General features: G+C 46.6%; 1 protein-coding gene across 3 annotated transcripts in view; it reads right to left on the minus strand.

Annotated features, from left to right (window-relative positions):
* CCDC180 (coiled-coil domain containing 180) overlaps positions 1-26,405 on the minus strand; it is a 159,136-nt gene that overhangs the window by 62,942 nt on the left and 69,789 nt on the right. For 2 of the 3 annotated variants that reach the window (XM_068248978.1, XM_068248979.1), the window contains exons 17-22: positions 25,767-26,072; positions 22,826-23,067; positions 15,358-15,533; positions 12,198-12,378; positions 6,387-6,533; positions 5,049-5,159 (exon numbers count right to left, since the gene is read on the minus strand). In XM_068248978.1, the coding sequence (XP_068105079.1) occupies positions 5,049-5,159; positions 6,387-6,533; positions 12,198-12,378; positions 15,358-15,533; positions 22,826-23,067; positions 25,767-26,072 (1,163 nt within the window). The remainder of the gene's footprint in view (positions 1-5,048; positions 5,160-6,386; positions 6,534-12,197; positions 12,379-15,357; positions 15,534-22,825; positions 23,068-25,766; positions 26,073-26,405) is intronic. The other variant, XM_068248980.1, reaches the window with a different exon arrangement.

The raw sequence follows: 26,405 nt of genomic DNA on the forward strand, positions 1-26,405 counted from the left end.
ATTTAGAGCAAGCAGAGGCAGTAAATCTATTAGTCTTTCTTAACATTTTATTTCTTTGCCACAGCTTAGATGAACTTCCAAGAAACTTTAAACTTGCCCTGCTTAGGTGGTTTCCCAACTAGTTCCTTTGCATCTTCAAACAGGAACCTAAGTAATGAAACTGCCGAAGGGAGGCAGGGGAAGCGTCTTTTGTTCCGTGATCTCTGCTCGCTGCCTGGGGGGTAGGAAAGCTGGACTGCCGGAGAAGGCTTCAAGTCCAATCAAAGGGGCTTGCAGGAGACAGGGGCTGTTCTATTGGCTTCTGCGAGTCATAGGTAATCCTCTCTGCTTCTGTGAGTTTTGTGAGTCCTGCACTGATTCCGACAGAGGTAAATATAGAGGACTTTACAGCATGCTGTAACCTTGATGAATTGACATTTGTTGAGGTGTTTACCGCACAAGTCGGTAATTTACCTCACTGCTCGGTAATTTCAGCTTGTCATGCAGTAACTTTGATGAATTGACACTTTATATTATTCTAGATGGCGCTGCTTGTTCCTTCTATTAATATTGTACAAGAACAATCCTTCCACCTGCTGCTTCCTTTATTGCAGTGATGGGCCCCTTAACCCCACTGCCAAATTTCTGACACAATTATACCTTAAAAAAGTAAAAGAGCGCAGGTAATAAAATCTTAGAGTTGGACTTTATTGTCTAATAGTCAATGTGAATTTTCAACATACATATGAAAAGGTTATTCTTCAAAAGACACTGGTACTTCAAAACTCCTTCCCACATCCAAACCACACACCACATGCATACATGGGAGCTGTGCGGTGCTCTGAAGAAAAAATGTCAGCAATAAAATATTCTCATAAAAAATATATATATATATGTATACGTATTGCGCATATATGTAGACAGTTGCAAATAGAACTTGCATAAAATGATCCTGTATAAGATGGTCAAATACAGGTGCACTGTCACTTTTCCTGGAGGAATATGCTTGAGCTGTATATATGAGAGGTCAGAGACCACTATAGCCAGTATACTTCAGACAAGTGGATGATTAATATCTAGACTTGTGGGTAATAATCCCTCCAATGCCGCTCCACATTACCTAGTTCCTTCGTGTAGTTCTTTGATCTACCGTACTGGCCTCACACTGTCCCCGTAGTGATCCCCGCCAGTAAACAGGTTGTAATACAGTCGGCGCGTACGCCCGGACGAGCGCTTCAACTCACGTTCCAGCTAGTTCTTCCTGGTGTGACGTCACTCGCTCTCGCGATAGTTCTAGGTCACTTGCGTTACAGTCCTTATCACGGAGGGAGGAAGTGGATTGGTTATGCGTTCCACCTTGATTCCAGAGTCCTTCCTGATTCTTCCACAGTCCTGTACGCAATAGGTTTATGCAAGATGATGAACAGTGATTCCAGATTACAATCTAGGTACTTTTAAAAGTCTTTGGGGCGCCCCTCCAGACCTCAGATTGACATGTTTCGACAAATCCTATTGTCTTCATCAGAATCAGTACCTAGATTGTTACTGGAAAACTCCATCTTTAAATACTCTTTGTACTCCTCCTCTTCCTGTTTTGTCCGTGAGTCATTTGAACCAAATGGATCCATTATATTCCAATCAAATACATATATTTTCCCCAAACCACTCTCCATATATATTGAATATATAAAACAAATTAAAAATTAAAAGTTTAAAATGCACATCAATTGTGTCAGTTTAACACCGCTGCTCCCATCTAGCACCGCATAACTCCCCATACATAACATGCTCCCACATATCACCATATATACATGCCCACTCATTATAAAAACCCATAAATCTCCATTTCCTCATTTAATCCCTTTGGGGCCAGGGTCTCAAGATTAAAAATCCATCTGCTCTCACTCCTAGACATTTTGGCTATATAATTACCCCCTCTAGAGTCACGTATAATCTTCTCTATCCCAAAGAATTTTGTGTTATACACATTACACGCATTATATTTTTTATAGTGTTTGGATAAGGGATGTTCCTCCCACCCTTTGCGTATATTATTGAAGTGTTCACCCACTCGTTTATGTAATTCTCTTTTGGTACGGCCAATATACTTTTTCTCACACGGGCAAATCAAACAATAGATGGCACCCTTGGTATCACAAGTAATTAGTTTTTCAATTTCATATTCCCCATTTGGCCCTTCCACTGACCTTACTTTGGGGTAACCTCTAGTGCTGCGGCAATTCTTACATCTACCGCATCTCACAAATCCCCGGAGTGACTCTTTATTCGTTGTTCTATTCTGACTGACTGCTGCGGTGGCTATTTTAAGACCAACATTCCCTGGTTTTCTATATATAAACTCTGGATTATCAGGCAATAATTCATTTAACACTTTATCTTCTCTCAACAGATGCCAATGTTTATTAATCAGTTTTTTCATCAAAAAACTTTGTGCACAATATTTAAGATTAATTTTTAGGGAATGATCCCCAACATTATCCCTCTGTTTCTTAATGAGTAAATCTTCACGTTTCATTTGGTCTACCGTGCATTTTGCATTTTCAATTATATGATCTTCATAACCCTTTTCTTTAATTTTTTTGCATAATTCATCTCTTTCCATCTTATATTTCTCTTCATTGGTACAATTTCGTTTCAATCTCACTAATTGCCCTTTGGTAACATTATTCAACCATATGGATAAATGGCAACTTGTGGCGGGTATATATCCGTTCACGTCTGTTGGTTTTTTATATGTGCAAGTTTTTATTTTAGAGTTCTCCACATAAATTTTCAGATCCAAGAAATTGACAGTTTCTCGACTGGTGACAGACGTGAACCGTATACCCCTATTGATAGGGGTATACGGTTCACGTCTGTCATATAATTGAAAATGCAAAATGCACGGTAGACCAAATGAAACGTGAAGATTTACTCATTAAGAAACAGAGGGATAATGTTGGGGATCATTCCCTAAAAATTAATCTTAAATATTGTGCACAAAGTTTTTTGGTGAAAAAACTGATTAATAAACATTGGCATCTGTTGAGAGAAGATAAAGTGTTAAATGAATTATTGCCTGATAATCCAGAGTTTATATATAGAAAACCTGGGAATGTTGGTCTTAAAATAGCCACCGCAGCAGTCAGTCAGAATAGAACAACGAATAAAGAGTCACTCCGGGGATTTGTGAGATGCGGTAGATGTAAGAATTGCCGCAGCACTAGAGGTTACCCCAAAGTAAGGTCAGTGGAAGGGCCAAATGGGGAATATGAAATTGAAAAACTAATTACTTGTGATACCAAGGGTGCCATCTATTGTTTGATTTGCCCGTGTGGGAAAAAGTATATTGGCCGTACCAAAAGAGAATTACATAAACGAGTGGGTGAACACTTCAATAATATACGCAAAGGGTGGGAGGAACATCCCTTATCCAAACACTATAAAAAATATCATGCGTGTAATGTGTATAACACAAAATTCTTTGGGATAGAGAAGATTATACGTGACTCTAGAGGGGGTAATTATATAGCCAAAATGTCTGGGAGTGAGAGCAGATGGATTTTTAATCTTGAGACCCTGGCCCCAAAGGGATTAAATGAGGAAATGGAGATTTATGGGTTTTTATAATGAGTGGGCATGTATATATGGTGATATGTGGGAGCATGTTATGTATGGGGAGTTATGCGGTGCTAGATGGGAGCAGCGGTGTTAAACTGATACAATTGATGTGCATTTTAAACTTTTAATTTTTAATTTGTTTTATATATTCAATATATATGGAAAGTGGTTTGGGGAAAATATATGTATTTGATTGGAATATAATGGATCCATTTGGTTCAAATGACTCACGGACAAAACAGGAAGAGGAGGAGTACAAAGAGTATTTAAAGATGGAGTTTTCCAGTAACAATCTAGATACTGATTCTGATGAAGACAATAGGATTTGTCGAAACATGTCAATCTGAGGTCTGGAGGGGCGCCCCAAAGACTTTTAAAAGTACCTAGATTGTAATCTGGAATCACTGTTCATCATCTTGCATAAACCTATTGCGTACAGGACTGTGGAAGAATCAGGAAGGACTCTGGAATCAAGGTGGAACGCATAACCAATCCACTTCCTCCCTCCGTGAGAAGGACTGTAACGCAAGTGACCTAGAACTATCGCGAGAGCGAGTGACGTCACACCAGGAAGAACTAGCTGGAACGTGAGTTGAAGCGCTCGTCCGGGCGTACGCGCCGACTGTATTACAACCTGTTTACTGGCTGGGATCACTACGGGGACAGTGTGAGGCCAGTACGGTAGATCAAAGAACTACACGAAGGAACTAGGTAATGTGGAGCGGCATTGGAGGGATTATTACCCACAAGTCTAGATATTAATCATCCACTTGCCTGAAGTATACTGGCTATAGTGGTCTCTGACCTCTCATATATACAGCTCAAGCATATTCCTCCAGGAAAAGTGACAGTGCACCTGTATTTGACCATCTTATACAGGATCATTTTATGCAAGTTCTATTTGCAACTGTCTACATATATGCGCAATACGTATACATATATATATATATTTTTTATGAGAATATTTTATTGCTGACATTTTTTCTTCAGAGCACCGCACAGCTCCCATGTATGCATGTGGTGTGTGGTTTGGATGTGGGAAGGAGTTTTGAAGTACCAGTGTCTTTGGAAGAATAATCTTTTCATATGTATGTTGAAAATTCACATTGACTATTAGACAATAAAGTCCAACTCTAAGATTTTATTACCTGCGCTCTTTTACTTTTTTAAGGTATAATTGTGTCATGAATTGACACTTCCCTAAGTGCTCGGTAAAGTCAGCTGTTTTTCAGCATTACTGAATGTGGTAATGCTTGGTGAATTGATGCTTGTATGATTTAAAGTGGTAGTGAACAGAGTAAGAAGCCTACATTAATGTATTCAAGTTCTAGCAGCTCTAGCGTAGTTCTGCAGCCTGAAGGAAGATGTTTTTATTGCGGCTGACTGGTATCTTACACCTTAAAGGATACATACTATCTGGCAAACTGTAAAAATAAAGTTTCACTCACCTGGGGATTCTTCTAGCCCCTGGAAGTCTGTCAAGTATGGTCAAGTTACCACATCCTTTTGATCTTAGAATGTGGGAGGCAATTGCAACAAATCCTTCAGGTATCCGGGGCCTAGGTCGCGAAGGGATTTAAAAGTTAGCATGCCAGTTTTGAAAAGGATTCTCCAGTTTATGGGGAGCCAGTGTAGTGTACCTTTAAAACAATCAGCATTCAGCTTAAAGAGAACCTGTAACAAAAAAAAGTTCCCCTGGGGGGTACTCACCTCGGGAGGGGGAAGCCTCAGGGTCCCAATGAGGCTTCCCCCATCCCTGTAGCTGCAGGCAGTCCAGCGCTGGCTCCCCCGAAGTGTCCCGGAATCCTCCCTCGACAAGCCTATCACTGATTTATTTACCTCTCCTGGCTCCAGCGGGGGCGCTGTTGCGGGTCTCAGCACGTAGATAGGCAAAATAGCCGATCTCTGTCGGGTCCGCTCTACTGCACAGACACAGGAGACTTGCGCCTGCGCAGTAGAGCGGCCCGACGGATATCGGCTATCTTCGCCTATCTCCGTGCGGAAAGCCTGCGCTGGAGAGGTAAATATTTACATCGCCGCCGTTCCAGTAGGATTTTCGCCACCGCTGTGGAACCGAGGAGGATGGGGGAAGCCTCAATGGGATCCGGAGGCTTCCCCCACCCAGGGTGAGTACCCCCCAGGGGAGGTTTTTTCATTACATGTTTTGTTTAAAGAGACTGTGTAATGAAAAAAAGTCCCATGTGGGGTACTTACCTTGGGAGGGGGAAGCCTCTGGATTTTAACGTGGCTTCCCCCGTCTTCCATCGTCTCATTGTGGCAGCTCTAGAAGCCCCCGAATGGCTGGCATATAAATACTTACCTTCCCGGCTCCAGTGCAGGCGCAGTATCGGCTCTCTGCTCGGGATCAGACGGAAATAGCCGATCTTAGTCGGGTCCGCTCTACTGCGCTGGCACCAGTCGCCTGCGCAGCAGTAGAGTGGACCTGATAAGGCTTGGCTATTTCTGCCTTAGCCCATCAGGGAGCCGCTACTGCACCTACGCTGGAGGCGGGAAAGGTAAATATTGCAGACTAACTGTCGGCTGTGGTTTCGAGTGGGTCCAGCGCTGCCACCGAGGGACGGAGGAGGATGGGGGAAGCCTCATTAGGATCCAGAGGCTTCCCCCTCCTGAAGTAAGTACTGCACAGGGGATTTTTTTTTTGTTACAGAGTCTCTATAAAGTTCTGGGAAACGAAGTAGCTGAATTCAATATTCCCGTAGGCTTCATAATTCTAGACCGAAGCTTTAAGCTGTGGATTGTGGAGAGGTTCTGTGGATCAGATCTACCTGAAAGATTTGATGAAATCAGAGTTGGTGTCACAGAGCTTCCCCAGCATCTCCTCCACGTGTTGCCGGTAGTTCCTCATGGTGGTCTGCACTCCGCTGACGTGGCTGTCCAGAATGGAGGACAGCGAGTTGCTCAGGGTCACCAGTCTGCCGGGAAAGGATACGTCACGTAAGAAGTGTTTTCAAAGTAAAATATAATAATAAGGAAAGCATTCTGTTACCTTAAACAGGAAATCGGCAGAGTGGCACAAAGAAATGATATTAAGGCCTCTTGCACACTGCAACCAATTCAGATTCCGATTCCGCTTTTTAATCAGTTTTTACATCCGATTCAGATTCCGATTTTCAGTTTGTTCCCTGCACACTGCAAATCGGAATTTGAATCGGATGTAAAAACTGATTAAAAAGCGGAATCTGAATCGGAATCGCGTGCAGTGTGCAAGAGGCCTAAAGTGAATTTTAAGCATTATCAAAAAAACAAACAGATACTTGCCTAAGGAGAGGGAAGGCTCTGGGTCCTATAGAACTTTCCCATTTCTCTCCTCATCCTCTCTTTCCCCTGCAGGCTCCTTCTTTAAATCTCCCACCGCGGGAGGTTTCGGATGTCTTCAGGAGCCCAATGACGGGCGGCGCTGTACTGCGCACGCGAGAGGGTGCTCGTGCATGCCCAGTATGGAGCGACCCGTTTTCGGAAGCCTCATTGCTCCCCAAGGCTTCCGAAGCCCACCCAAAGTGGAAGAAAACAGTCTACAACCGATTGGATGGAGACTGCTAATAGGGGAGCATGCAGGGGAATGTGGGGACTGTGAGGAGAGGAACAGGAAGGCTCTATAGGATCCAGAGCCTTCCCTCTCCTCAGGTACGTATCTGTTTTTTTTTGTTTGGTTTTATTCAATAAGGTTTCAGACTCATTTTAACCACTCGATGACCGCAGTGTTAACCCCCCCAATGACCAGGCTGTTTATTGCTAAGCTGAGCTGTGCAGGCTTTTCAGCCTCTTGCACAGCCCAGCAATGGAGCCCAGCGATCGGACTCAGCCTGCTCTGTCTCTGTGCCCACTCTGCCTCCTATGTGCCTCCTGCATCAGTTCTAGACATAGCTTCCTGCAAGAGTCCTGCGATGCCAGTCTATCCGCTTCGCCTCCTGCAGGCTCTAATGCACGGAATACTTCCTGTTTGGCAAAACTCCAGGTTCCTGTACATCACATGACAAGCACAAGAGCCGGCAGACGGCGATAGAGGACAGATAGCGTTGGACTCGTGCGGAAGGTATGTCCAATGCTGCTGATGCTTCGGGCCGCACGCGCCGGGACTTTGGGGAAGTTTGAAGCCAATTCTTCAAACTTCCCCATGTGGAAATGACGCGATCGCGATAATTGCCGCTTTGACGATTCCGAAATTGTGATCTTAGTGATCACGATTTCGGTTTAAATTCAATTTATCTTTCAGGCCTACCGGAGGGGTCTGATCGCTGTGGCAGTGTTTTTTTTTTTTTTTCAGCCGCTGAGGCTGTTTCTCTCCCCCTCCCTCCCCTTCCCTCCTCCCCTCCGTGTTCTGTATGGAACAGGACGGCGATCCGTCCTGTTCCGCCTCTCATAGGCATCAGCCTATGAGAGTGCTACAATCCTGAGCCAATCAGAGGCCGGGGATCGCCAATCTCGTACAGCGCGGCCAGGGACCGCGGCGCTGTACGGATGTAAACAAAGGGGATTTCTTTCCCCTTTCATTCACAAACAGCCTGCGAGCTGCAATCGACGGCTAGCAGGCTAATCACGGGAACTCCGTTCTGTTAAGTGGCAGGGAACGATCGCGCATGCAGGTGGCCGTTCCCTGGGAAATTGCAGCCCCAGGACTTGACGCCAATCTTTGTAAGGCGGTCCTGGGGGTGCCGCCGTGGCCACGCCCATCGGAGTTAGGCGGTCCCAGGGTAGTTAAAATGTATCTACAGTAACAGAAATAATAATATTGTCACTGTGGCCAGTGTGAAATCCCATAACCTAATACTTTGCTAATGCTTTGGGAGAGTCAATGAGATGCCTATAAGTCTGACTTGACGCAAGTGGTATGCATAATTATGCAGCTTAGAAATAGACCAATCGAATTAAGCAGATGACTGCTCTGCGGATACAACACTATACACTGACATATGGTTGCTATGGGGGTACAGCACTGTACACTGACATATGGTTGCTACGGTGGTACAGCACTGTAAACTGACATATGGTTGTTATGGGGATATAGCACTGTACACTGACATACAGTTGTTATGAGGGTACAGCACTGTACACTGACATATGGTTGCTATGGGGGTCACAGCACTGTACACTGACATATGGTTGCTATGGTGGTACAGCATTGTACACTGAAATATGGTTGCTATGGGGGTACAGCACTGTACACTGACATATGGTTGCTATGGGGGTACAGCACTGTACACTGACATATGGTTGCTATGGTGGTACAGCATTGTACACTGAAATATGGTTGCTATAGGGCACAGCACTCTACACTGACATATGGTTTATATGGGGATTCAGCAATGTACACTGATATATGATTGCTATGGTGGTACAGCACTGTACACTGACATATGGTTGCTATGGGGGTACAGCACTGTACACTGACATATGGTTGCTATGGGGGTACAGCACTGTATACTGACATATGGTTGCTATGGGGGTACAGCACTGTATACTGACATACGGTTTCTATGTGGGTACAGCACTGTACACTGACATATGGTTGCTATGGTGGTACAGCACTGTACACTGACATATGGTTGCTATGGGGCACAGCACTATACACTTACATGTGATTGCTATGGGGGTACAGCACTGTACACTGACATATGGTTGCCATGTGGCACAGCACTGTACAGTGACATATGGTTGCTATGGTGGTACAGCACTGTACAGTGACATATGGTTGCTGTGGGGGCACAGCACTGTACACTGACATGTGATTGCTATGGGGACACAGCACTGTACAGTGACATATGGTTGCTGTGGGGGCACAGGACTGTACACTGACATATGGTTGCTATGGCAGCACAGCACTGTACACTGACATATGGTTGCTATGGGGGTACAGCACTGTACACTGACATACGGTTGCTATGGTGGTACAGCACTGTACACTGACATATGGTTGGTATGAAGGCACAGCACTGTACAGTAAAATATGGTTGCTATGGGGGTACAGCACTGTACACTGACATATGGTTGCCATGTGGCACAGCACTGTACACTGACATATGGTTGCTATGGTGGTACAGCACTGAACAGTGACATATGGTTGCTGTGGGGGCACAGCACTGTACACTGACATGTGATTGCTATGGGGACACAGCACTGTACAGTGACATATGGTTGCTGTGGGGGCGCAGGACTGTACACTGATCTATATATATATATATATATATATATATATATATTTGCTATGGCAGCACAGCACTGTACACTGACATATGGTTGCTATTTGGGTACAGCACTGTACACTGACATATAGTTGCTATGGTGGTACAGCACTGTACACTGACATATGGTTGCTATGGCAGCACAGCACTGTACACTGACATATGGTTGCTATTGGGGTACAGCACTGTACACTGACATATGGTTGCTATGGTGGTACAGCACTGTACACTGACATATGGTTGCTATGAGGGCACAGCACTGTACAGTAAAATATGGTTGCTATGGGGTACAGCACTGTACACTGACATGTGGTTGCTATGGGGACACAGCACTGTACAGTGACATATGGTTGCTGTGGGGGCACAGGACTGTACACCGATATATATATATATATATATATATATATATATATATATATATATATATATATATAGTTGCTATGGCAGCACAGCACTGTACACTGACATATGGTTGCTATTGGGGTACAGCACTGTACACTGACATATGGTTGCTAAGAGGACACAGCTCTGTACACTGACAGTACAGTAAATTATGGTTGCTATGGGGGTACAGCACTGTACACTGACTTATGGTTGCTATGGGGCATAACATTGTACACAGACAGGGCCAGGCCGAGGCATAGGCTGGAGAGGCTCCAGCCTCAGGGCGCAGTGTAGGAGGGGGCGCACAATTCATTCAGCTGTCATTCCTAATTGTGTATGAAGCAGAAAGAAATAATACAAGGGGATATATAGCAGTGACTGCAGGCCAGTGAACTAGATATCAAGGTGTTGGGGAGGTTGTGGGCCCTGTGGCCCTCTTAGTCTAATAGCAATCAGTGTGTGACAGCTGGGGAGGGAGGGATGGAGGGGCGCACTTTGGTGTCTCAGTCTTGGGTGCTGGAGGACCTTGTCCCAGCTCTGTACACAGACATATGTTTGCTATGGGGCACAGCACTGTACACTGACATACGATTGTAATGGGGGTACAGCACTGTACACGGACTTATGGTTGCTATGCGGGCAAAGCACTGTACACTGACATATAGTTGCTATGGGGTCATAGCACTGTACACCGACATATGGTTGCTATGAAGACAAGCACTGTATACTGACATACGGTTGCTATGGGGGCACAGCACTGTACACTGATATATGGTTGCTATGGGGACACAGCACTGTACACTGACATATGGTTGCTATGGGGACACAGCACTGTACACTGACATGGTTGCTATGGGGACACAGCACTGTACACTGACACATGGTTGCTATGGGGCACAGCACTGTACAGTGACATATGGTTGCCATGGGGACACAGCACTGTACACTGACATATGGTTGCTATGGGGGTGCAGCACTGTACACTGATATAGTTGCTATGGGGTTACAGCACTGTACACTGACATACGGTTGCTATGGGGGCACAGCACTGTACACTGATATATGGTTGCTATGGGGACACAGCACTGTACACTGACATATGGTTGCTATGGGGCACAGCACTGTACACTGACATATGGTTGCTATGGGGGTACAGCACTGTACACTGACATATGGTTGCTATGGTGGTACAGCATTGTACACTGACATATGGTTGCTATAGGGCACAGCACTGTACACTGACATATGGTTGCTATGAAGACAAGCACTGTATACTGACATACGGTTGCTATGGGGGCACAGCACTGTACACTGATATATGGTTGCTATGGGGACACAGCACTGTACACTGACATATGGTTGCTATGGGGACACAGCACTGTACACTGACATGGTTGCTATGGGGACACAGCACTGTACACTGACATATGGTTGCTATGGGGCACAGCACTGTACAGTGACATATGGTTGCCATGGGGACACAGCACTGTACACTGACATATGGTTGCTATGGGGGTGCAGCACTGTACACTGATATAGTTTCTATGAGGTTACAGCACTGTACACTGACATATGGTTGCTATGGGGGTACAGCACTGTACACTGACATATGGTTGCTATGGTGGTACAGCATTGTACACTGACATATGGTTGCTATAGGGCACAGCACTGTACACTGACATATGGTTGCTATGGGGGTACAGCACTGTACATTGATATAGTTGCTATGGGGACACAGCACTGTACACTGACATATGGTTGCTATGGGGACACAGCACTGTACACTGACATGGTTGCTATGGGGACACAGCACTGTACACTGACATATGGTTGCTATGGGGCACAGCACTGTACGCTGACATGGTTGCTATGGGGACACAGCACTGTACACTTACATATGGTTGCTATGGGGCACAGCACTGTACGCTGACATGGTTGCTATGAAGAGACAGCACTGTACACTGACATATGGTTGCTATGTGGACACAGCACTGTACACCAATGTTTGCTCACTTATCAGACTTATTGGCGTTCAGAAATATGCTTTCCATGGAGCTGATCTTATAGCGAAAGCTTTCCGTCTCGCTTTTCATCCTCTCGATCAGCAAGGCACTCTCTTCCTTCAGAGTGTTCAGTGCTTCGTTCACCCCCTCGCAGTGACGGTCCACGCGCTCCGAGTGCAGCAGCAACTCCGCTACACAACGAGAAGAAAAAAGAGGAATTGTATTCTTGTTACACAATGACTATGGCCATGGATACATGCAATATGTGCACGGAAACCTTCCTGCTTCAATCTGCAGGCAGCTAACAAACATCTAAAACATAAGGGGCTTGATTCACAAAGCGGTGCTAACTGTTAGCACACCTGTGAAAACCCCCTTAGCACGTCTAAACCAGCTTTTCGCACGTAAAACTTTACGCGCGCACTGCACAGAGCGCAGGGCGCTCCGCGCAAAGTGCCCATTAAAGCCTATGGGACTTAGCGCGCGCATAGGACTTTGCGTAAAACTTTGCGCGCAACACTTTGCGTGCGATCTGATTGAGAAATCCGGTGCTAACCTACTTAGCACCCTGGTTAGCGCGCCTAAAGACTTTAGACGTGCTAAGTAGGTTAGCACCGCATAGTGAATCAAGCCCCAAGTGTCCATTAACAGTACAATATTTTCCTCACATGTGATCATTCAGTAGGATTTTTACAATCGAATTGAACAGAAAAAAGGTGGGAAAAAATGTACTTGAAACGATTCAATGGTCGATTGGAATGCAGAATTGTGTTGATCGTAATGTTGGAGTTTACAATTGTATCTGAAGAGAGAAAGTGCTCTAATTGACCTGTTTATGCAAAAAATTGATAATTACATTACTTACGATCACGCAAATTTGATCGAATGATCGCATCTGGGGAAAATATTGTCTTTATCGTATCGTTAAAACTGCTTGGTAAGGCAACTATGCCAACAGCAACCTGTTAGGAGTAATGAAGTCATGAGCCTGTAAGGAACCCCCCACTATGCTGTCAGAGTCATTAGTTGCACAGGATAGATACCTTTTTTTTACGTATTTTAACCACCTGCAAATATCCACAGATCAGTGTGTTGTGGAGGCGGGCTTACAGTCCTGTGGCTGTGCCACGCCCTACAAAGCCACGCCCCTAACCACAGCTGGTTAGAAGTAATGAAGTACAATAGGCAGGGTCAATGGCGTAACTACAGTTCATGGGGCCCACCAGAGAAACTTTGATGGACCCCCCACTGTTCTCACCCCTTCCCTTGCCTCCCCTTCACAGCCTGGGGGTCCATCTCACAAGGGCCATAAAACAAGTGTGGCCATCATGATTTTCACACCCACAACAAGTGTAGCCACATAACACCTGATGTGAAGTATAGTCCCCTGTATCAGAGGAAGGGAAGGTTAGTAGTTGGAACCCCCCACTGCTCTGGGCCCCCCTGAGATCACATGGGCTCCTCCCCTCTAGTTACGCCCCTGGAAATGGTAAGCTGTGGCCACATCCCTTACTTAGCCACATGTGGGTAGCAGCAACACCTGACTGATTTTCTCATAGCTTTGAATTACATCAAGCATTATAAAGCTAATGGCGATGGCCGTGTGATCAACCTATCAATGAGATTTCTGATCAAATGTAATCCATATCAAGAGTTATAGGTGCTAAAACAATCAGTAAAACTAGTTTGCCTTTTAGTCAACAAAATATCGATCATGCCTAACTTTGGGCAGACATTGCATTGTATATGCCTAACTTCAGACTTCACTGTTAGATTAATGTCACAGTGAAAAGACAGATAGTTCCAAATATCTTTCTTTTTCTTTAAAGATGAGACTCCTAAAAAACTCATATCTTAGTTTGTGGAGGAAGCGGAAGTGGGAGGGTCTGCTGTGTAAGGCAGGAAATAGCTGATAGATGGGCTTCCACGAGGAAGACAGATAACCCCAACATCTTTCCTCTCTTTTCTTACCTCATTCACGTTTACAAGATTTCTCACATGCTTTCCCCCTCCTCTGGAATACCCTTTCCCAACACATTTGTCACTCTCCATTCTTTAAGCGCTCCTTCAAAGCTCACTTTTGCGACAAGAATACACTCTAACCTAGGCCATCCCCCTTCAACATCTGGCCAAGTTGTTCTCCTTACAAAATATAATCTAAAAACACAATTCCTCTAAGTATATTGTAATTTTGTATATTACCCCACCTCTTGTTTCCTCCCTAGTCTTTTAGATTGTAAGCTCTAAGGGCAAGGCTCTCTCACACTTTTATATCTTGGAATTTTATGTTCATCATGTTACATTTGTCACTGTGTGTCTATCCATTATCATGTACCAATCAGTTCTCTCATGAGGCAAGGTGAAACGTTTGCATCAGGCTCAGAGATTACACAGGCAGTATGTTTGTACTGTGTTTACACTAACACCATGCAGTCAGAGTAGGAGGAGGAGCAAGAGGAGAGCGAGGTGAAGAGGTCGTCATTGGGGAAAAGCAGCTTGTTGTGCTGTGTGAGGAGTCTGACAGTGAGTGAGGAGGGGGGAGGCAGGAGAGCATCATTGGGGAAAAGCAGCTTGTTGTGCTGTGTGAGAAGTCTGACAGTGAGTGAGGAGGGGGGAGGCAGGAGAGCATCATTGGGGAAAAGCAGCTTGTTGTGCTGTGTGAGAAGTCTGACTGTGAGTGAGGAGGGGGGAGGCAGGAGAGCATCATTGGGGAAAAGCAGCTTGTTGTGCTGTGTGAGAAGTCTGACAGTGAGTGAGGAGGGGGGAGGCAGGAGAGCATCATTGGGGAAAAGCAGCTTGTTGTGCTGTGTGAGAAGTCTGACAGTGAGTGAGGAGGGGGGAGGCAGGAGAGCATCATTGGGGAAAAGCAGCTTGTTGTGCTGTGTGAGGAGTCACACGTTTGCCTCAGGCAGCAAAAAGTCTAGAACCGAGCCTCTATATTTCGTGTATACCACTATCTATATTATTATGTACCTCATGTTTCTTTCTTACTCAGAATATGTTGACGAAATCAATAATAATGATAATGAATCTACTGATTCTCAATAGTGCTCCATTAATGAACAGGGCAGAGGGTGCAGCATTCACTATCCATGTATATACTGTAGTATAGTAGTTCAGTTGCATAACTTGTCATTGGCATGACTATGCCTTTCAGGTCACATGACTACCTGCTCTGACGTTGTGGACGTCCATCTCTATGCGAAGTCCCCGGGGTTCGTGGAGGTGACAGCGGAGCTCCAGTTCTGACTTCAGCTCCTCCTCCTTCGCCAGAACAATGCTATGGGAACTGGACACCGTCTCATCAAACCAGCCCTCCAGGTGCTCATAGAAGCCAAGCCGGATACTGAAAACGAGAGACTGATCAGAGGTAACATAGCCAAGATGTAGCTGGATAGCATACTGGTAAGGCTGCTGCCTTTGATGTGGGATTTGAGCCTTTGACCAGGGTTCAAATCCTGGCTCAAGCTGGTATGTAAGCAGTCTTGGGCAAGGCTTTCTTATGATCCTGGTCACCTGTGGAGCACACCCTTGTGGCTGCAGCTCTGGTACTTTGAGTTCACCAGGTCTTGTAAGGCTGCCTATGCATTACTTGATTTCTGGCATCAATATCCGGCCAATTCGTTCATAATGATCGACTCTGGCAGAGATCAATGTCGCAGCATGGACACTCAATCAATTGAAATGATTGATCGGGCAAGCTGGAAAGGGTATTTATCAGGCGCATGGCAGTAACAGCGTTTGATTCTCCCGTGACAGACAGACGGACGGTCTACCCCCCAAGTGTATGTGTACCCCCGGCCTGCAGTGAGTGTTGTCATGCTAGCGTGACTCCTGGCCTTCTTCTGTGTCTGGCATGTTTTTGAATTAGTGACGTCACTAAATGCAGTGATGTTACGTGGTACAGATGCCTCCAGTGACAATTCAAAAAGATTCTGGACATGGGAGGAGGCCTTGACAGGTAAGCATGCATCACTCACCAAGGGCCCAGTGGGGGGAAGGGGGCACATTACATGGGAGAGGGACCTGGCAGGAGAAGCCTCTGGAAAATCTGGCTTCAAAGAGATGCGCCTGGCCGCACTTCCATCCATGAGTAAGGCCTCTGCAAGACGTCCTGGGCAGTAGCACGGAGACGCTTGGGCTACTGTGTGGGGGCGTGGCTGTCACGGACGGTTGCGGGGCCGCAGGCGCGTCCTGGAACCGCCCGTGAAGAAAAAGCGATCGCACTCGATTCCCTGCATCGATTGCGCTTCAACTCGATACAATCTGGGTTGAGTGTGTAGTGGGAGCTGGAGTCCTTTTCTTAGCAGAGAGAGCACCATCCTAAAGGCTGGATGGCTCTTTTGATATGCTAATGAGCCTGGGCCCAGAGAGTCCCTGGCTTCAAGCTGTGCTGATGGCCCATCCATCAGGTATAAGGTGACACCTAGCTGATCTCACATTCAGATGTTAATTGAAGGAGCCAACAGGGCCTTTCAAAAAAAAGGAGATCCCAAGAGCAGACACAGCTGGACTCCAGTCAGGCTGACTCCAGCCTTAGCAGGAAGAAATGAATGTACTATATAATCTTTTGCCCATTTACAGAATACAATAAATAGGGTGGTTATGAGAGCGGTATCATTGGATCCGTAGGGTCATGCTGGATCTCTTGATACCAGTCGAGAGGGGCCCGGGGCCCCTACAACCCAGGTATGAATCTACCCAGGACCCTGATCTGCTGCACTAGCCATGTCGGATATCATATTAATCTGTATTTTCCTCCAAGTATGAAGCTGTTACCCCCCTAAATGTAACATGTATGGTTCAGGAGTTACAGCAATTCATAAGTTTAGCTCTAAAATCTCTCAGAGGGAATGAACTGTCATTTGCTGGTAGCTCAGAGGGGGCTGGCACTGCCACACCCCCAAACCAGCTTCATCAAAAGCACAGAGCCAGCAGGCGGGCTCAATTCCTCCCTTTACCATCTTCATGACACACGGCCACTATGAGGAACAAGTGGTGGCCATCTTGCCAGAGCTGAAACAAAGGACATCCTCCATTTTGTTTGGATTTTAAATCTTGCTGAACTTTACTCTGAAACAAAGAACTCTAAGAACTTGAAACCGTTTTGCTTGAACTGATGATTTTCCCACAAAAAGGACATCTTTCCAGGAACTAAGTATTTTTCTCCCTTCTTTTATTTTTTATACTGGCTATTACCGTCTTAACAATTGTGATTTTAATAATTGTCTGTATATATTAATTATTTATATTGTGTGAATAAAAGACTTCCTCCAAGTCATTCACTGTTCCGCTACCCTGCTTATCAGCACACACAGAACTGATCCCAGGTCTCTGAAGATACGCTACTGTTTGTTTGTTGTTGGCTAGACAGAATACCGTGTGTTTAACCGTTTTATTCGCAGGACTAGTCAGTCAGTTAGTGGGCTCCACGGTCCCATGGTAACCGCGGTGGTGGCAGTTTACTCTGAACCAGTAGGTGACGTTGTAATTACCTGTGTCTCACAGGCTCCCTTCTGAGTTGTCTGCGGCTAATTCTTAACGGTTCCTGCGCATTGACTGCGACCAGAGTTCGCACGATCTGTGCGCTGGCACCGTTTAGAAGGCTAAGTGCGGTCAGCCACTAGGGCTCCTGTGACAGTGTTAGGCAGCGGTTGGGACCTGTGTTGTGCTGAAAGTATCTGCGATAGCGCTAGCGCTATCGAGAAACGAACTAATTCGTTGGTGTAGCTGGAAGGCAATATATTTTTTATATATACAGAGAGACTGTGTAGCCAGTACCCCTCCCCAAAAGTTTTATTTTATTTGGCGTGGAAATGTCCGGGAACTACAAGAAAATGTGCCTGGCGGACCTGCAAAATCTTTGCCAAGAGAGAGGCATTGATGTCGGCCGCAAGAAACAAGGGGACCTGGTAACGGAATTGTTTCAATGGGATACCCAGCAACTGCAGGAGCTGGATGTGTCTGCTGAGGTAGACGCTGACCCATCTGACTCAAGGCAAGGGGAACCAGAGACTGAGACTCCTGACCGTACAGAGGTTGTGCATCCTGAGGGCCCTGCATCAACAGTTACGCAGGAGAATGTCAGTGTGGACCCCAATCCCAGAGTTTCTGAAAGTACTCACCTGGAACCGGCCAGTACTGGACTGTCCGTTTGTACTGATCCGCTAATGCAGCAGGCATTACAAAAGCTGATGGACACTGACCTGGACAAGTACCTGCAGTACATGCGTGAGGAGCGCCAAATGCGGGAGGAACGGGAGCGGCAAGCTGCTGCTGCTGCTGAACGCCACGCGGAGAGGGATGCCGCTGAGCGAGAACGGGAGCGCCAACGACAGCATGAGCTAAACATGGCAAAAGTGCAACAGGCCAGCCGGAGTTCACCGCCCAGTCTCCCTGCTGAAGGAGCTGCACCACCCGTAAGTGCAAAATTTAAATTTGCTAATATTGAAAAAGACACAGACATTGACTTGTTTTTGCGGTCTTTTGAAAAAGCGTGCCGTCAGTATCGTCTGTCCCAAGACCAGTGGGCCAGACATCTGACACCTTTGCTGCGCTACAAAGCGCTTGATGCCTTTGCAGAATTGCCTGCGGAGAAGGATAATGATTATGCTGCTATAAAAGACGCTATCATTACTAAGTACCAGCTGACGCCAGAAGCCTATCGGAAAAAGTTCAGGGCCTGGCAGAAAAAGTCTTCTGATTCGTACCGAGATGTGGCCAGCAGCTTGCTCACCACACTACGGCAGTGGACTCTAGGCCTCACCAAAGGGTCTTATGGCGTCCTGGAGGACTTGATAGTCCTCGAACAATTTCTGAACATTTGCCCTGCTGATGTACGACAGTTTGTGTTAGAACGCAGGCCGGCTTCAGCCACTGTCGCTGCAGACCTTGCTGAGACTTTTGCAACTACCCGGGTGGCTGATACCCGCAGAACTGTCCCATCCAGCTGGAGAGGAGGTCAGCCCAATACCTCGGCAGACCCTCCTGCCCCTGTGAGCCGTCCACCACAGAGGCCACCCAGCGCAGCTGCTGCACCCAGGCCTGCAGCGCCTGGAGAGGTCACCTGTCACTACTGCCGCCAGCCCGGACACATGAAATTCGACTGTCCGGAGCGGAGACAGACACCACCAGCACCTGGATCCTCTGCATCACCTGTACCTCACCCACAGCAGAGGCAACCCGCCAGCGAACCACAGCCTGGATCATCAGATTTTGTCCTGTTTGCACGCGGAAAGGAAATCCGCGACCGAACCGACCAGCAGCAACTTGTTAGAGTGAACGGCAAAGTTGTTACCGGATTTCGAGACACCGGAGCTGACATCACGTTAGTTCACTCACATCTTGTGCCAAAGGAGAGCATCAGCTCCAGCCGATCCCTTGCCCTTACTGGAGTAGAGGGCACCCTTTTTCACATAGCCCACGCGACAGTGAAGCTGGATTGGGGATTAGGGATCCACGAAAGGGTTGTTGGGGTCATGAAGGATCTCCCAGTCCCTGTGTTGCTGGGGACTGATTTGGGCAAGCTTGTGTCCTACTATGAACCTGCCACGACCGCCTTGTCGCTCACGGAAGGAGACGGACTCTCCACCCACCACCAGGTACTTTATACACTTGGGGGAGCACCAGGGGGAGGCGGGTTGAATGTGCCCAGTTCAAGGGTACCAGGTTCAATAGTGCCTGCTTCCAAGGCACCTGAGTTTGATGTACAGACTGTCTGCTGTGATGATGCTGTAACTGTACCTGAGTTTACTGTACAACCTGTCTGTAATGAAAAAATGTCTATACCTGTCAATGTCATTACTGCATGCAATGATGATTTGAGTAATGTCCGTCTGTGCCATTCTGACAGTGTACCTGTGCTAGCAGTACCGCGCAGCTGCACTGCTCAGAACCCGAGCTCAGAACAGGTGGAGGGGGTTCCGGCCTCCTCCCCCTCCTCTGACCGCAGGGATGAGACCTTTCAGCCGCTGGCCTCGTGTGACATGAGCCAATTGGCTGAAACTGACAGCGCCGTATTCTCAGCCGCACTACAAAGTGACCCAAGCCTGGAGGTGCTAAGGCAGCAAGCCGCTGAGCCCCTCGCAGACGGGGCCGCTTTCAAGGTGTACTGGGAAGGTGGGAGACTGTACAGTGAGTCTGTACAGCCCCCTACAGGTAGATCCCACGCGAATACCAAATGGCTTGTGGTCCCGAGTGCGTTCAGGGGACATGTGCTGAAATCCGCACATGGTAATCCTCTGACAGGGCACTCGGGTGTCCGCAAGACACTTGCCGGTATTCGGAACCAGTTTTATTGGCCCCGAATGAACAGGGATGTAGCAAACTACTGCAGGGCATGTGCCGTCTGTCAGGAGCTGGGAAGGTCCAGGGATTCCCGCGGGGTTCCCTTAGGTCCACAGCCACTTAGCAGGGGAACCCTGCGTGGGCTGGCTGTTGACCTAACCAACCCACTGCCCGTTGTCAGCAGTCCCGGCAGACACCACGTCCGACTGCAGTGGCGCAAACGCCCTGTCCAGAACGGTCCATGTCGGGTCAACCCTGAGGGTAGCAGACCGCGATCGGTCCAGGGGAACCGAGCCCCGGGCTCCAATAGGTTTTCCCGCCTTACCGGCAACTCGAGGCCCGTCAGCCAGGTTAGCGGCGCCGCCACACATCTTGCGGAGGTGTGGCTAAGCCGCAGACAAGGGGGAGGGCTGTCACGGACGGTTGCGGGGCCGCAGGCGCGTCCTGGAACCGCCCGTGAAGAAAAAGCGATCGCACTCGATTCCCTGCATCGATTGCGCTTCAAATCGATACAATCTGGGTTGAGTGTGTAGTGGGAGCTGGAGTCCTTTTCTTAGCAGAGAGAGCACCATCCTAAAGGCTGGATGGCTCTTTTGATATGCTAATGAGCCTGGGCCCAGAGAGTCCCTGGCTTCAAGCTGTGCTGATGGCCCATCCATCAGGTATAAGGTGACACCTAGCTGATCTCACATTCAGATGTTAATTGAAGGAGCCAACAGGGCCTTTCAAAAAAAGGAGATCCCAAGAGCAGACACAGCTGGACTCCAGTCAGGCTGACTCCAGCCTTAGCAGGAAGAAATGAATGTACTATATAATCTTTTGCCCATTTACAGAATACAATAAATAGGGTGGTTATGAGAGCGGTATCATTGGATCCGTAGGGTCATGCTGGATCTCTTGATACCAGTCGAGAGGGGCCCGGGGCCCCTACAACCCAGGTATGAATCTACCCAGGACCCTGATCTGCTGCACTAGCCATGTCGGATATCATATTAATCTGTATTTTCCTCCAAGTATGAAGCTGTTACCCCCCTAAATGTAACATGTATGGTTCAGGAGTTACAGCAATTCATAAGTTTAGCTCTAAAATCTCTCAGAGGGAATGAACTGTCATTTGCTGGTAGCTCAGAGGGGGCTGGCACTGCCACACCCCCAAACCAGCTTCATCAAAAGCACAGAGCCAGCAGGCGGGCTCAATTCCTCCCTTTACCATCTTCATGACACACGGCCACTATGAGGAACAAGTGGTGGCCATCTTGCCAGAGCTGAAACAAAGGACATCCTCCATTTTGTTTGGATTTTAAATCTTGCTGAACTTTACTCTGAAACAAAGAACCCTAAGAACTTGAAACCGTTTTGCTTGAACTGATGATTTTCCCACAAAAAGGACATCTTTCCAGGAACTAAGTATTTTTCTCCCTTCTTTTATTTTTTATACTGGCTATTACCGTCTTAACAATTGTGATTTTAATAATTGTCTGTATATATTAATTATTTATATTGTGTGAATAAAAGACTTCCTCCAAGTCATTCACTGTTCCGCTACCCTGCTTATCAGCACACACAGAACTGATCCCAGGTCTCTGAAGATACGCTACTGTTTGTTTGTTGTTGGCTAGACAGAATACCGTGTGTTTAACCGTTTTATTCGCAGGACTAGTCAGTCAGTTAGTGGGCTCCACGGTCCCATGGTAACCGCGGTGGTGGCAGTTTACTCTGAACCAGTAGGTGACGTTGTAATTACCCGTGTCTCACAGGCTCCCTTCTGAGTTGTCTGTGGCTAATTCTTAACGGTTCCTGCGCATTGACTGCGACCAGAGTTCGCACGATCTGTGCGCTGGCACCGTTTAGAAGGCTAAGTGCGGTCAGCCACTAGGGCTCCTGTGACAGTGGCCATGAACTTTCACAGGAAATACAAATATGTGAGTAATAACCCTATCCAGTTTGTACTTCCTATAGGCACAGGAAGTAGAATTATGTGAGAAATTACATTGTCCCCGTTTCCAACATGTGAGAAATATGTGAGAAATTATATTGTCCCAGCTTTCATTTCCTCTAGGCACAGGAAGTAGAAATATGTGAGAAATTACACTGTCCCAGCACCCATTTCCTCTAGGCACAGGAAGTAGAAGTACATGAGCAATTACCCCACTTGAGCTCCTACTTCCTGTAGGCACAGGAAAAGGAAATACATAAGCAACGCCTTTGTTTCAAAAAGATGGACCTTCTTTACTCAGAATAATAATGAGATTTGACAATACGGATGCATGGTTTCTATTAGTTTTTGTAAAGCCTAGTTTTAGTCTATCTCATTACAGTTAAAGATATATTTTACTGATTTGTTACACTAACCTCTTCTTCAGTTCAGCTATCAGGTGTTCTGGAACCAGCATCACATTCATATTGATGGGACTTTCCTCTTCAATGGCGGCCTCAGTGAAGAAGACATTATCAGTCACTGGCTGATCCGCTATAGGTGATTTGCTGTTCCGCTTATTGTCCCGTGTCAGGACAGTGTATGTGTTTCCCCTGGAGGTGACAAAGCTCTCAAGTATTGCCGGGGCTTCTGCCTTTCCTTCTTCTGGTGATACAGCCTGGAAACAGGGAAACGTGTTCATTCTCTTAGCAACAAGAACACCACCAGACCTTCCATGACTGACTTTAATTGTCGTTGTCACCACTAACACCTATGCATTGTCTTTATTCTGCAGGACTCAAATGCTAACTCTAACTGAGAAATCTAAAACACTGAGAAATCCACCCTGTGTGTGTTTCACAGAGAACAGCCGGTCTAATTTTCCCTTATTAGCAAGTAATCAGCAAGTGTAACTTGTAATTTAACTCATTCTAGGTATCTCCTTTATTCTCTTCAATCTTTGCTATAATAAGAATAAATTGTTTACGACTGTGTCCTTATTGTTTACCCCCCATTTTAGAAGTTTTAAAGTGTTTTATTCTTCCTGGCGCCTCTGTTATCTTCTTGATTTTTATATCCACTGTTGGATGGGTGTGATCACCTTTTTCTACCTACGGAGAGCGACATTTAGCCCGAGTGGAGACAAGCCTGCTATCCCCCCAAGCGCTATCAGTGGTTGCCTACTTCCGGCAACCCATATTTGTGAGTATAGTCTTATACTAATTTATTAACCACTTCGGGACCAGCACCCTCTGCCCCCTTAAGGACAAGAGGGTGCTGGTCCAGTAAATCGCCGCTTTCCGACGAATCGACACGAAAATCCGCCGCTCCCGACGGTCACGCCGATCGGTATGACGGCAGAGCGCTGTGCGCCGGTCAGGAGCCGTTTTCATTGGCTCCTGACCCTGTCACTCCATGTAAGCCAATGGGAACGGCTCCTGCCCGGCTCACAGTGCTCTGCCGTCATAGAGGCGGCAGGGAAGCACATTTCTGCAGAGACCGAGCGGCGACAGCGGCGGGGGCGCGCGGTGAATGGGACGTAGAGTTTACGTCGGGTCAGAACCGCAGCGCCCCCTGCCCGCCGTAGATTTATACTGCGGCGGTCCGCAGGTAGTTAAAAACCATCAATCAAAGATAATACACTATTGGGGCTCTCGATTTCTCTCCCCACTTTTTTCTAGTACAAAACCTGTGAGATCTGTTAGATTTGTACTGCCAGCAGAAACATAGGAGAAAATTAATTTATAGTGCATTTTAATGTGGGAGAGATGTACTGTACTTCTACATATTACATATGTATTTTAGATTTTACAAATTCTTCTGACTGTTACTTCCTGTTAGGAGAGATAGGGTCTTAAAGAGGAACTCCAGTGAAAATAATGTAGTAAAACATTTTTTACCATAATTATGTATAAATGATTTAGTCAGAGTTTGCTCATTGTAAAATCTTTCCTCTCCCCGATTTACATTCTGACATTTATTACATGGTGACATTTTTACTGTGGGCAGGTTATGTAGCTGCTCCTAGCTGTTTTGGCTGTTAGAGACAGCTGTAAACAGCTAAATACTGTCTGTGAACATTGTTACATTGTGGCAGTTTGCCCAGAGTACCGCGGTACTCAGAGCTTCTTGTGGGAGGGATTTCAGCACAAAATCAGTCATACAGCGCCCCCTGATGGTCTGTTTGTGAAAATCATTCTATTTCTCATGTAAAAGGGGGTATCAGCTACTGATTGGGATAAAGTTCAATTCTAGGTTGGAGTTTCTCTTTAAAATTGCTTACACCTACTTCCTGTGAATAACAAAGCCCCACCCCCTCATGTAGAAACTGTGTGTACTGAGATGAAAAGGATTATGGAAAATGTAGTGTGGCATTTATTTGTTTGGGTGTCACATGGCCACAAATGAATAACCCACCCCCTCCCCCACTAGCTAAACCCAGTGAGGACAGGAAGTGAACTGTACTGCAGTGGGAATTTGCCCCATTAATCAAGTTTTATTTCCACTAGTTTGCTACTATGTTACTTATATTCACTTATCATCCCGACTGCTGATTGGATTTACTTTGTTGAATTGTGAGACTGGTTGGGCTTGAAAGGGAACCTGAAGAGATCGGGATATGGAGGCTGCCATCTTAATTTCCTTATAAACAATGCCAGTTGCCTGGCTGTCACTCTGAGCTTTTGGCATTAGTTGTGTTTGCGTCACACACCTGCAACAAGCATGCTGCAGTCACAGCATCTGATCTGCATGCCCATTCTGGGCCAGTGATCTCTATTATTAGAGGCAGAGGATCAGCACAGAAGCCAGGGAACTGGCATTGTTCATTAGAGAATGAAGATGGCCGCCTCCGTATTCCTCTCACTTCAGGTTCCCTGTAGGCCTATTAAATATGATTTTTGCATCATGGTGGGTGTGCTGCTCCTGCCGCCTCCCACTGCAACACAAAATGGACAAACACATGACCCTGCGTCAGACTGCGCTGACGGGTCATGTACATAGCGCCGCCCCCCGCCCAGTGACGTACTCTCTGCTGGGCAGGAAGAACCTCTCTGGGATTCCCGCCAGTTGCGCCGCAACACACTCCATCGTTTGCAGTATGCAAGTTGCCCATAGACTACCATTACTCCAAGCACCATACATTAAGGGCAGTGCTTGCAATAATGAACTGCTGACCTTACGTCAGCATCAGGTACTTCCTGGCGCACCGCAACGGACCACATAAGTGTGAAAGTACCTGTAGACTTTCGGCCTCTTGCGGCAAAATAAGGTAACGAAACGCAGGTTTACCCTGCGAGTGTAAAAGGGGCCTTAAAAAAGGATGCTGTGACTAAAGCTTGACCTCACAAGCCTACATCTCTGGACGATGTGACTTACCTCCATCTCAGCCCCAAGAAGAGGAACATCCTGAGGTCCAGGACTTGGTATCACAGGATCCGCACTGTCTGCATGAGCTGTGGCAGCAGAAACCTCGGCTGTGTGTCCTCCGCCATCGGTATCTGTCTTCTCTAGTTCAGAGGGATGAGGTTCTTTTATCCCGGACAGGTCATCCCTCCCTGGAGATGCATATTCTGCTGTTTCAGTGGGCTCCACGTCTGCTGCAGCATCTGAAGGTTCTCTGGACTCAGGTTGGCCACCTGTAAAGTCTTGGCTTTCTGACACCTCTGTTTTTGGAGGAACGTTCTTTAAAAAAATTAAAAACAAAATGTGGAGATAGCAGAGTAAATACACAGAAAGGAAACTCTGTGGGAGGAGAGGGGACATAAGGGAGAGGGGAGATAAACCTAACACATACAGTGGATCAGAACTATAATATAGAAGCTGACCAATTTCTCAACTTAGGAGGTGGACAGGGCTTGTCCCACAGCAACATATACATACCTCCCAACTTTTTGCGATGAGAAACAGGGACACTAAAGCCACACCCCTGCCACACCCCTGATCAAGCCCCACCACACCCCTTGTCACGCATACCACAAAGATTTCATCAGAAAAACATGTTGTTTTATAATTCTA

The sequence above is a fragment of the Hyperolius riggenbachi genome, chromosome 8 (genome assembly GCF_040937935.1).
Source record: "Hyperolius riggenbachi isolate aHypRig1 chromosome 8, aHypRig1.pri, whole genome shotgun sequence".
In the NCBI taxonomy this organism is placed as follows: domain Eukaryota; kingdom Metazoa; phylum Chordata; class Amphibia; order Anura; family Hyperoliidae; genus Hyperolius; species Hyperolius riggenbachi.